This window comes from Pithys albifrons, chromosome 10, assembly GCF_047495875.1.
Source record: "Pithys albifrons albifrons isolate INPA30051 chromosome 10, PitAlb_v1, whole genome shotgun sequence".
Taxonomy (NCBI): domain Eukaryota; kingdom Metazoa; phylum Chordata; class Aves; order Passeriformes; family Thamnophilidae; genus Pithys; species Pithys albifrons.
In genome coordinates, this window is record NC_092467.1 from 14,227,222 (window position 1) to 14,240,223 (window position 13,002).

The window sequence follows — 13,002 nt, forward strand, 5'->3', positions numbered from 1 at the left end:
AAGAAAACTGTTAGAAGTGGAGCACTTTGCAGAGCATGGGTATTTCATTGTTGGTTTTCTTATTAAATCCAGAACAGTGCTGTGCATCACCTTAAAGAAATGACTTGCAGGAACCCTCTCCCAGCCCCCCAATATCACCACTGCCTCAACTTTGTCTCTTCTTTTTCAGTCACAAAAAAGGAGTTCTGTCAAATAGGACCAAGAAACAACTTGTCTCCATGAACACTACTCACACAGTAAGACTGGTAACACTTTGACATTATGAGTAAAAGGAAAATTCAAAACAAATTCAAGATCACACATTTTTTCCCAGTAGTGATTTAGTAGGACATTGAACGACTCTCCTTTAACAGGCAGTTACATCTTAAATCAGATTCTAGTAAGACTATGTAGATGTGTATTTCTTGAACCTTGGCAAAACCATTGATTCTTAAACAGTCATCACCTTGCCCATGTTAACACACATTTCAATAGTTTATTTTGAACAATGGAATTTGAATATTTCATGTGGGTTTATGCTAATTTAACATTACTCAGAATTGCCCTTTAGTAACCTTTTGTGTAGTGGATAGCTAAAACCAGAGCTGTTTGGTTCTGATAGTCACAGCCTGAGCAACCTTTCAATGGCTGTTAAAGACATTAAACCACAAACAGCTGCCAGAAATCCTGAACACCTGTACAAGGGGGAAAAACATGTGCCTGTGCTCCATCCATTCCAGTTCCCACGTCCAGGTTAGCATAAGCACTTTTGCTGGCAGGAGGTGGTAGGAATAGGAGCATGAACCTCCAGCACAGCTGGAGGCAGAAACCTGTAACAAGGGAAGAGTTGTCAAGTGCCCTGGCAGTGTGCCGGGGTGTAGGTGGCCATTTTATATCTGCCTAGGGCAGCAAAAAAACATGTGCCAAGGCTGTCACAGCACCTACCTAAACAAGGAGTTCACTGAATTTAATGTGATCTTGAAATAGGAAATCAGAGGGGAGCAAAGGAAACAGCACTCTTGCATAGATATGTAATTACCTGAAGCTCTCAGTGTTGCTTAGAGGAAGTACTAAAGTATTTGAACACAGGCTTTCAAAAATCGTCTTCTCTCTGGAGATGCTAAAAGTTCAGTGCTCCTTGAATTTTGTTTCTTAACTGTTTTATCACCAAAAGTTGTCACAGGGACCATTTGTTTGTGTCTTAAAACCAGACACAAACAAGTAGCCTGGGAAAACTAGGGTGGAAAATAGGAGGAAGTACTTCCCTCCCCTTCAGGTCACCTTCCTGAATGGCTTTCAATATGGACATAGAAATAAAGGAAATTGTATGACTAACTAGTCTGGGTGTAGCCTTTCAGGCACAGGGGTGGAGAGGAGGTTGTTCACCAAAAAACCAAAGTAAAAACCCAAACTCAGATACTTTAAATACATTTATCCACTTACCTGATTAACATGTGGAGTAATCACACAGTCCTCCTTTAGTTGCTCAAGATGGCTGATAAGAAAGTTGCTTACGCCAATTGATTTACACAGACCTAATGAAAAACAGAACAAGAAAAAGTTTTGGGGCAATCCTATTTGGGAGGACAATTTGAAAACTGTCACTTTCAAGAGACAAAATGATTGTTTGCATCATTTCTGTGCAGCAAAATACTGCAAAGAGACACAGAAAAACAGCACCAAAATCTCATTTGACAGTATTATCTGAAAGTATGGTTCTGTCACAGTCACACTAGGAAATCATTTTATAATCTAAACACACTGGAAACTCCCCAGTGTATAAAAACGCCAAGCTAAATTCTGGGAAAGGCTAATGTAGTATAAGCAAAGAACAATCGGACTCCACCAGAATGAAAAGAAGGAAATGGTGTTCCAAGCAGCTTGCCAAAACTAAAGAAAGAAAAGTGGAACATTTGCTGAAGACTAAAAAGGTGTGAGCAACACAACACAAGGACATGCAGCCTAAACGAACTATGTCACATTGCTTATATTTCTATTAGATCATTACAAGATGTTACGTAAAACTCAGTGTAAAATCTTCAGTTAAATGAGCAGTATCTAACAAGAACCATGAAGCTTAAAAATGCAGCTAGATTTCTCAGCTTCTGTTGACATGCAAATAAAGTTAATTTAGGTGATATGAAGGTTATTTTTTAAATAACCTTTAAGTGTGCATGCATGTGTATAAATGAAGAGTTGAAAGTCCTGAAACCAGGTGACTTTTCTTCAAACCTCAGCTATGACAAAGGACAACTCCCAGTCTGGGCCTGCCACCACGCCTCACCCCTGCCTCGTCTGTGGCTGGGCTAGTAGGGCTCTCCCGGGGCTGTGGAGCCTGGGGACCAGAACTCAGCCTAACTTCTTCTGTAAGTGGACTTTGGATTGACTTGATCTGCACTTTAGCCTGTAACTCTGCAGATGGAAAGTCTGTCTCAAGGTGTGTTAACACAGAAGTTTGATCACTGTTGTTAATGAAGTATTTATTTAAGCTGGCCAATTCTATAAAATGTATAGATGTGCACATCTATACACAAAGAAAGAAATTAAATTTCTCTAGTCCTCTATGACATTCAGTAAGTGACAATTTACTGCTAATGCTTATAAACAGGTTGCTAAAGCCCTGAAAAAGAGAAAACAGTTTTCACACACTTTAGCAGCACAAGCAGACAAGCTGCACAGCAGTAAAAGCTGCTGTAACACCAACTATCGCTTTTTAATGTCTTCTTTTGTTGAATACCAAAAGAAATAAAAATACATCAGCAACTAAAATGCTAGACATCTTTCCCTTACAGAAATTATCATTGTTCAAGATGTATAACATAATTAGGTTAAAACCTGCACTATAGCGATTTACATAATTACTATGTAATCTGCCAGAAGGAGCAAAACCTGAGCTTTTGACAAACAACCCTGGAGTGTCAACACTAATAAATCATTATGCCACAGCAGTCAGAAAAACACAGTTTTAACACAATGGTGAACCCAAATATTATACACTATTGTTGAAAGCTAAGGAGTTTCAAAAAACATGCCGTTATTGCCCTTGAAGAATAAAGCTTTCATTTCAGGCTGAAATAAAACAAAATTCAATCACAGACAATAAATGTGAAAGGGCTTATCAAACTTGTACATTTCCACAAAAAAGCTTCTATTCTTTTTCCCCTACAGAATGCTATAAGATGTTTTGCTTCTAGCATTTTTCTCATAGGAGACTTTGAAGTCTGTTACATCGTGTTAGATTTCCCATCAAGACATTTCAGGTCAGTTATGTTTTGTGTTAAAAGTCATCTCAGCCATTCCTACTAAAATCAGTATTACAGCATTTGTGTGTTCAGAGTGACATCGCACAAAGCTAAATTCAGAACTGCCAAGAAAGCACACATCTTCCCAGAAAACAGAGAAACAATAATTAGAATTTCTTTTTTTTTTTCAGAACCAGCATTTCCTTAACACTTTTTTTTTAAGGGAAAATGTTTAAAACATTTCACTTTAATTAAATACACATATATAGTTTTGGTAAAGTTAGAACACTTTGTTTAAACACCATTGCCTTGGTTTTAGCTAGAGTCCAATACATGAATGTTACAGTGTTTAGATATTTGCATGAAATAATATAAATAATTAAAATAATTGCACAGGCTAACTGTATTAAAAATCTTATTTTAATGTACAGCAGGAACGTGAATTCAAAACAGTGGAATTTCCTGAAAAAGAGAGCTTACATTTCAACAATAAATCAGTGAATTCCACTCTATAGAGAACTGCTGCCATTTGCCTGAAAGAAGATTAACACAGTTGCTCAGCATTGCCCAAATCTCAGAAAGACTGTCCTAAAGCAGAAGATTACACAGAATTATTTCCACATTTACATCTGCTGGATTAATTCCTAAGCATGAAGATTTAAGAAAAGATGGACAAACAAATGAAGGTCTGGTCTGCTCCTGGGCCTTATTTGACTGACTGACACTTGTGACTACGTGTATCAAACAAGATCTATGAAATCACATGAACGACAGATACAAAAACCCTACATAGAGAGAAAACTTGTGTAAAAGTGTCCCAATTCATTGCCTTGAAATAATCTGAGGACACTCCCCGCCCCCCCACCCCCCACATTTCCTTACATTTCCTCTCTCACATTGCTCACAGAGGTAAGGTCCCCAGTTTCTGCCATGGGTCTCAAAAACACCAGAATGCTCCTGAGGAGGGGGGCAGGCATCTGCTTTTTTTCAATTTAATGCCTGTTCAGTATGCTTAAAAATCTCATTTCAGACAATTCAGGCACAGTTCATGTCTTAGCTGTTGTTATAGCACGTGGTTTTTAAGTGTACACTTCTTTTAGCTTAACCAGTTTAACTAGTCCTGAAGTTCAGGCTTCCTGAGATAAAAGTTTGCAATGTGCTAGCAACCATCACTCTAGAAAGTACCCTTAAAATATACATTTACATTGTCTTATTTACAAAGTTATAGAACTTTGACTCAGGGAGAGAAATCATCCTCCTTATCTGCTTGAGGAAATGAGTGGTCTGGCCCCTGTGAAGTAGATTTTGAGAAAGTGCCAGGTGCAATAAACAAAGAGTTTGCAATTCCCCATTTGCTCCCAAAGCTTACTGAGACTTTGTCCTTCTCCTGGCGACTCAGACTTCACAGGCTCGAAGAAAAACTTGGCAACATTGTTTCTTTTATGTATGCTGAAAACTAACTGACCACGATGGGGGAACTGAAAATTTAATCCAGCTTTGAAAACCAATCATGAAACTCCACAACACACATCAGAAAACATATTGGCAGAATAATGATTGAATACAATGGGAAAAGAGAAAGGATCTTTTCTAATCCACACAGAAAAAAATCTCAGCCTCCACCCCACGGGTAATTTCACCACATTGTATTTCTCCCAGCTGCTGTGAAGCACAGGTTTGCAATATAGTTGCATACTAAGCTTAAAGTACTTTTATGGCAGCCTAGAGAATGACTGGGTGATTTTTCCTTTCATCTCTATAATATCAAATTACAAAAAATTGACAGGCACTGTTACAACAAAAAAAAGCATAAATACACTGTCTTGGCATCACAACACTGTTTTAGTACAATAGTGAGCCTTATCTTTCTCTAGCACTCCTACAGACTTTTATCAAACTTCTAAATACCCTCTAAAATATTAAATGTACAAAGTTCAGATCAAAAAGAGTTTTTAAATTAGAAAACTGGATACCAGGTTTGGGGAGCCCATTTCCCTCCCCCTCCCTGCTGCTCTACATGAGTCAGAGCAAGGGAGAATTCCCACGTCCAGCGAACAGTGCCCATTCTGTTTTATCTTCTATTCAGGCTACAGAATAAAAACACAAATGGATCTACTTTTCACAAGAGGTCAATTGCAGTAACTATAACTTCATTAACAGAGGTTACACAGGTTGGAAACGTCCACATTCTCTCTGATACACACCCTAAGAACTTCTCTAGGGGTAAATCACATTACTCATGAAACCATACAAGATTTGATTTCAGCATAATTTGCTAAATCAAAGTTGCAGGCTGAGCGTGCCCCACATGCAGACTGAAAGCCAAAGCCTAGATAAATAAAGCAGACTGTGCTTAGACAGAATCAATAAGGAATTAACTTCTAAATCTATGAAGTAACACTTGTTCCCATTTCCCAGGCTAAAACACACAGACTCCAAAAGGCTGAGTGTCCTGTCTGAGACACACAGGAACACTGTGGCAAAATTGAAAGCAGAAACCATATTTTCTCCCAAAGGATGTTTTAGCCTATTCATTGCCATAGTAGAGGGGCTTACCTGCCTTAAAATTACTTTTCTGCTACTAGTATTCTGTGATCATTACTCCTGCTATGCTCACCTGTGAACCATGGTAAACTGTGAGAACAGGAGAGGAGGCCAACTTCTGTGACTGAAAACTCACTACAAACATCCAGTTTACACAATTGTTAAATGCTAAACAGGATAATGCAACAATACTGGCTTACTGTATGCTGCCTCTGACCCTGGTTGCTCATTCTGACTATTTCAATGCAACACTATCTTAGTTATATTGACATATTTTTATTCTACAGTTGATACTACAAACCAGAAGAGAATAATAAAAATCCACCAAAAAGGATTTAGTTTTGAAAAGAATCAGACAAAAAAAATTCTTGCAGATTTTCCATTCTCTTATGCCAGTTTTAAGCATGTAGAATCATACTGGAAAGGGAACACAGTTTAAAAAGAGACTGAAAATACATTTTTATATCTAGAATATTCTGCAATTGCTCACAAAATTCCGGGTCATCAAAACTGAGAAAGCAACATGGTACAGAATCCATCTCCCTATACCTTAAGTCAATATTGCCACCACACGCTATCATGTGAAAACATGATCCAATTCTCAGCAACTCAGCTCCGTGCCCACAGGCAATTGGAATATGGAGCACTGTGGAATGTTACAGAGAGCACGCAGTAGAAACCTAAATAGTTTGCCCCCCTGTAACTATGGGGGCCCAGTTTCCTTGAACCTAACCCTAACCCTAACCCTAACCCTGAACTGGGATATTTTTTGGACTGCCATATCAGAGGGCACAATAATTCCCAACTGGTATGAATGACAGCAACCTAACTGACTTCAATAAAGGAATACTGACCTATAATAGCTACGAATCTAAGGCTTTACTTCAACATATGCAAAACAGATAAATTATGCCTTTTCCTCAAATCATGCACATTATCTATTGAGACAAAAAGTTATTTTGAACAAGTACTTTCTTTTGAAAGGTATTTCAACACTGCCTTCTTCACAGGAGTTCTTGTGTTCACACGGGGACCTCTAGACCTCTGTGTGGGTACACAAACATGTTCATCTGCTTTAAATCTTTTTGCTTAACTTGCTTATTTACAATTTTGACAAAAAGGATTTGCTCGCTAGCAGAAAAGGATCAAACCATACACTGCAACAAATCATGAAACAATGTCCTTTGAGGACTTCTTTTACACTTAGAATTACCCATGAAGTCTTTAACATTAAGAAAGAAAACCAAGAAAAACAAATGAGCATAGACATTAATGCAAGTTTAGCTTCATTCCCACTTTTACACTTCTACACCAAAAGGATTTTTTCTATGGTAATTTCTTATTTTTAAATAAGATACTGAAAATGATGAAGATTTCCTTATGATCTTTAACATAAATAGGTGTAGCATACGTCTTTATTGCTGTCTTATCTGATCAACAGGGTGTGGTGCAACCAACATCCTCACCAACTGCAACCACCTCCAACCCACGAAAACACATCTTTGAACTCTGTTCTGATAATAACAAACTCATGAGACATCTTCATCTGTACAGACAGAATACTCTCCACAATGTGAAAAAGAAGTGTTGCTAGGCAAATTAGTTACTTGCTTTTACCTATTAGAATTTTAGTGCAACTTACACACATACATTCACATATGACTTTTACCAGCATAAGCACTCTTGAGGCAAACATTTTGTGGTGCTGTAACTCAACAGTTTGCATTGTCAGCTGTTCATAATTTGAAAATATACATAGAGAATTAAAGTAATTTTTCAGTGGAATAAGAGCAGAATATATCACCTAGCAAAGGATGTGTTAGAAATCTGTGCCACCTGCACAAAAAACTGTATTTGGTTCACTGAACCCTCACTCATACTTTTAAGAAAAGATAAAAACTGGAGGAAGAAAAGACAATGACTGAATTGGTCTCTGCCAAAGAGTGAGGAGGACAAGAACATTATTTAGGTTGTTAAGATTTCTTCTCTCACTTGCAATTAAGGAAAACAACTTTTTTCCAAGACGATAGTAACACAGCTTTAATTACTGGGCTAAACAATTTCTGTTACTTTATGAGACTCTCTTCAAATCACACACATAATCATAACAAAAACATCTGGTAACACATTAAGGAATTTCTGATGCAAGTAAGAATATTTCATGTCAGCATAAGATGCACTGCTAACACTAAGAAGATAAGCAATTTTACTCTTACTAAAATGGCAGCGAGTCCCAGTGGGATCTGAACCCAGAACAACCAACATGTTATGACTCTTGCCAACTTCAGGCAAAAGCTGACTGGAAGCCCTCATTCTTTCCAGCATTTTTAGATAGAGGGACGAGTAATCATGTGCATGTGTGTGAATGAAAAGCTTGCCAAGATGATGGGCTAGCCACAATGCCAAAATCAGGGTCATTAAAGACACTGCATATGGAAAGGGTCATTTTGCTAGGAACAGACCAATTACCAGTGAGCACATATAATGACTATTCATGATGTCAAAGCAGTTTGCCACATGGCTTTCATCTGCCAGCCGACAAATGCCTATACAAGAATGTTGCAGCTATCAAGGGAACATATGACTCAATGTATGTATCTTGGAATGGATTCTGTAGGGAGCCTGGCCCCTGTTCTGAGGTATTGGAGAAGATAATTCCACAAAATGACAATTTTGAGACCACAAAAATTCAAACCATAGCCTTGATATTACAAGAATCCTAGCTGAGTTCAGTTGCTACAACAAAAATAACTGGTTATTATACACAAATGTCTCACTGACCAACTTTTAGAATTGTTTTTCCTCCCCTCTCCCTCAGCACTGTTTACCCCATAGCCCTTTTAAAGGAAAACATGGATGCAGGCTATTAAACAGATTCTCTGCCTTTATCCTGTATGTTCAGATACCAACTAAAATTCTAAATCCAGTAATGAAAATAATATTCTCCTCCCCCGTTCCTAATTCTCAATATAAAGAAGTTGCAATGGCTGATCAGTGGAAGTTCCTTGGGAGTTTGCTCATTAGAAAAATCTTCTGGATCCCTTGGGCTGACTACAACGAGGTGCTGGATTCTGATCCCTGAGCTACCATAAGAGATGACACAATTCCCTCTGGAAGCTAGGCCTAAAGGCATGCAAATCCCAGGTCTGAAGACATATGAAAGACAACAGACTATGAGACAAAACAGAAATCTCTGTGCTGAATTCTTTCTTAATCAGTATGTAAATGTCTCATGAATCAAGCAGTGTTATAATTCATCAGTATGATCAATAAATATTCTAATATACTTTCAGTATGATTTGGGGCAATGTACATGAAATTTTAAAGTTTTGGTTCATGGTATGGAATGATACAACTGCTATAGGTTTGGGTACCACCAAAAATATGTATCTACATTTGTTGACCAACACTGTATGACATTTTCCCCTAGACAGATATTATGGGTAAACAGCAACTTTAATGACTGAGCTCTGGCTACTCAACAGGAACACTACAAAAGCAAACTAATAGTATAACCTTACCTTTGTAGAGAAGAGAGGATAGAGGGTACAAATATACAAATTTCCTGTTAAAGAGGGAAAGATGCTGGTAGAACATTTAATGGACCCTAAGAAACCTTCTGAAGAGAAAAGATGAACATGTTTAGGCAAAGAGTCTGTTGCTCAGGGGCAAACCAGAAAGACACAGGATCGTGTTCCAGATGCAACACAGAGGGATTAAAACACGTGAAGTGGGCAAAACTTTCAGGGTGTGTTATTTTAACATAGATAATTAAGGTACTATGTCATACTGTTACAGTAAAAGACAACATTGGCTTTAGAATCCTAATGAGTGTTTTTGAGCATGGTCTCATACCTGCCATGGTCTCCCTCATGAAAAATCTCAAGAAAACTGCCCAGGATTCTGGGAAATTGTTCTTCACCTAAAGTGAAATCCTGCTGCTCAGTTGCCTTTGGCTGTTGAAGAGTGGATTCAAGCACAAGGGAGAGAGTGCTAAAACATGAAAACTTCGTTCAAGTTGTTCCCGAGACTCCAACATTGGGGCAGTAACAAGATTCTGTTTAGTTTCTGAAGTACACTGGATCCAAGGAATGCAGCCCAAAACTTCAGTACAGTAAGTAATCAGCCAGAGAGGGTAACCAGATGCCTAACAAATACTATTCAGATTCTCATTTTAAATTGTTTGTATTTCCTGTTCAAATCATATTAGAACAAAAAGGTCTTTCAAAAAATGCTAACCTCACATTCCTTTTGATGAAATACAAACCCAGTATAATGGTAAGCCAGAGTGGGGATTTTTCAGTGATAGCAGAGGATCTCTCCTGTCACTTGAATCTACTATTTTTCATTTGTGGTAATCTTCTGATGCTACAGCTCAACTCCAAACCTTCACTAGGAGGGTATATAGGAATCATTAGTAAGCATGGATTAAGAAACAGTAAACAGGATGCCACACATCTCAATGAGTGCACATCCACCAAATTACACATCACTTTCATTGGCACATGCTGCATTCAAATAACAATAAAGTTGCAACAACAAATCTTCTACAATCAGAGGTACTTAGGAGTTTACAAAAATTGGACTCATTATAATACGAGTTTTGTTTAACTTTTTCATGTACGTTTTCTTCTTCCTAAAGTATTTCTAAAATACTGTGACAAATATTCAGATTATTTTTAACTTGTCACACGAAGTTTATATTATCTGGAGGTCCAGTGACCTGGACAGGGGCAGAGTCCCAGAACCTCTGGTGTCTCCTCATCTGGGTGGGAAGACACTTGAGGCCAGAAGCCCTGGAGGTTGTGTTACTGCAGCATTGTGTGCTGGCTCTCAGATCAACCTGGTTGAATCTGCCTTTGTAGACGTGAGCTAAAAAAAAATTCTCTCAAGGCTATGAATGTAGATGCAGTTGGTATTCTTATGTCCACTTCTGACCAATGTGACCAATCTAAAACTTTATCTAATCCTTAAAAAAATCTGCATTAAAGACTTTTGCGGACTTGGGTAGTAGCAGTTTATTTACTCTCCTTCTAGGATAATAACAATAGATTATTAATAATTTACATTGTTTTAAAATAATGTTTCTTGTCCCAGGTAAGTGGAATTTTGCAGAAAAAATATTAACCTGGATTTAAATTGAAGTTGAAGAATGAGATTAACAAATATCTGCACTCAAACTATCTGTCAACACAGAGAAATGTTTAAGAAAATCTTTTTAAATTCATCCAGATCAAAGACTAAGGCCAACACTGACATTTTTTAACCATCTCATAAGTCTCTTGCAGACAGTTCTGTAAACCAAATGCATTATCAGTTCCGTAACACAAACCAATTTGGTTTCTACAGAGAACAGAGGTTTTTCTCTGCACTTTCAGACACTCTTCAGTGTGGACACCGTTAGTTGCTAAATCCACTAGTAAGGTGAATCATTTCAATATTACCTTTGTGAATTGACTGCAGAAGCACATTACTTGTTTAAATGGTCAGTCCTCAAATGTGAAGTTTCTACTAACTTTTTTTTGAGAATAAACATTTCCAAAAAAAGTAACAGAATTGCCAACAGGAACCAAAGAACTCATCTGTTTAGTAAATAACTGTTAACTTTTTCCCCCCAACAAACTTGCAATGTTTTCTCCCAATAAATGAAGATAGGGAAGAATTCTACATCCAGTCCATACCAAGGCTAACATGTTGGTCAGATAACACATAGCAAGTCACAAAGACATGCAGCAAGTGTTTAATCTTCAGTGGAAAATCTAGTGGTTAACCATGCAAACAAATTATTTACCATTTGCTCAGGAATCATGGCATTTCCAACTCCAGAGTGGTTAACATCTGTGTGTCATTTCAGTAACACACACTTATGGTCAGGACATCCAGAGTCTGCATCCCCTAAAGCAAAAGTGGAAGTTCATGTTCTAAGGCACTTGACTCAACCAGACTATTAAATTTTCCTTCCCCTGTGTATGGTCTAACTGAGGTAATTCAGACAACCAGAGCTGGAAAACTTATGCTCAGCTAAATGGATCATGAGTTAACAGAATGCTTACATTCAGAAAAAGACTGGGGACAGCAACATGCAAATTGATACAACTGCTGAAGAAATGCAACTTCAGGAAAAATAAATATAACATAGGATATCTGTAAAGAGTTATTTTGCATACAAACAAAAATTAAAAGCAATTTTTCCTGTGTTTGTGTGGCTAGCAGTAGTATTTCCAGTGTCTTCCCAGAAGGCCACTGAATAGCTCATATTCTTTCCCATCAGGAAGTTATATAGAGAAAGAAAGAGTTGTGCAAGACAGGAAAGATCACAAAGACATATGCAAGAAAAAAGCCAAGAGGATAGGAATAATAATAGAATGTGAAAAATACAACCTGTTTGCAGCAAACTAAGATGGCATATCTAGGCACAAATGATATGCACTTACTTAAATACTCATCAGAAAAAACTTCTCAACGAAAAGAGGAAATACCTTGTGGAATAATCCATCTTTGGATGTAGCAGTCATTGATGCTTTAAGTATTAGGTCAGTTTCTTTACAAACTGAAATGTTGTATGGCAGAAAACACTTTTGGCAACTTCCCTTACCCTTAATATCAAAAGCAAGAACAAAAGATGTACCAAAGATAATTTACTTCTGTGTTTCCAGAGGAACAGCAAATAAAGGGTTGAATTGTAGGAGAAGAGGTTGATTTATGGCTCTGATAAAGCTGGTAGTGACACACAGCCTGTAATTGCCTTTGTACAACTCTCCTGCTACAATTACTCTTTCAGTAACTCTGGGTTAGTGTTGGGCTACTCAATCCAAGAAGTCTCCCCATCTGTGAAACTTCTCTGAACCTGTAAACAGGGTCTTTCACAGGGCCCACGAACGGCATGACAGGATGTTCCCTCATGATACCATTTCTAATAATTCTGCATACTTCAGGAGCAAAATCCTCCTCTCAACTCTACAGTCTACTCTTTCTATTTCTGTGAACATGAACTGAAGTTTGCAGTGGACCAAAAATCAAGTTATCAGAACTTGAGCGAATAGCTCCCTTCTTTGGCATTTTTTTCCAAACGTCAGTATCAAAGAATCTGCAGGTGAGTATTCCTCATCTAGCCATTTCCTTTTTTTGAACTTCTCTGAAACACAAAAGAAACTACAAAATACCACAATATACAATAAATTGGAAATTGGAATCATACAATTGAAAAAAAAATCTAAAATAAGTAGAACTTGGCATG

The 13,002-nt window shown here is 37.6% G+C and overlaps 1 protein-coding gene across 1 annotated transcript in view; it reads right to left on the reverse strand.

Moving 5' to 3' along the window:
* Positions 1-13,002, reverse strand: part of LOC139676520 (uncharacterized oxidoreductase YtbE-like) — a 44,531-nt gene that overhangs the window by 11,039 nt on the left and 20,490 nt on the right. Inside the window, 1 exon segment of the mRNA XM_071565585.1 lies at positions 1,423-1,514. Within this exon segment, the coding sequence (XP_071421686.1) occupies positions 1,423-1,514 (92 nt within the window).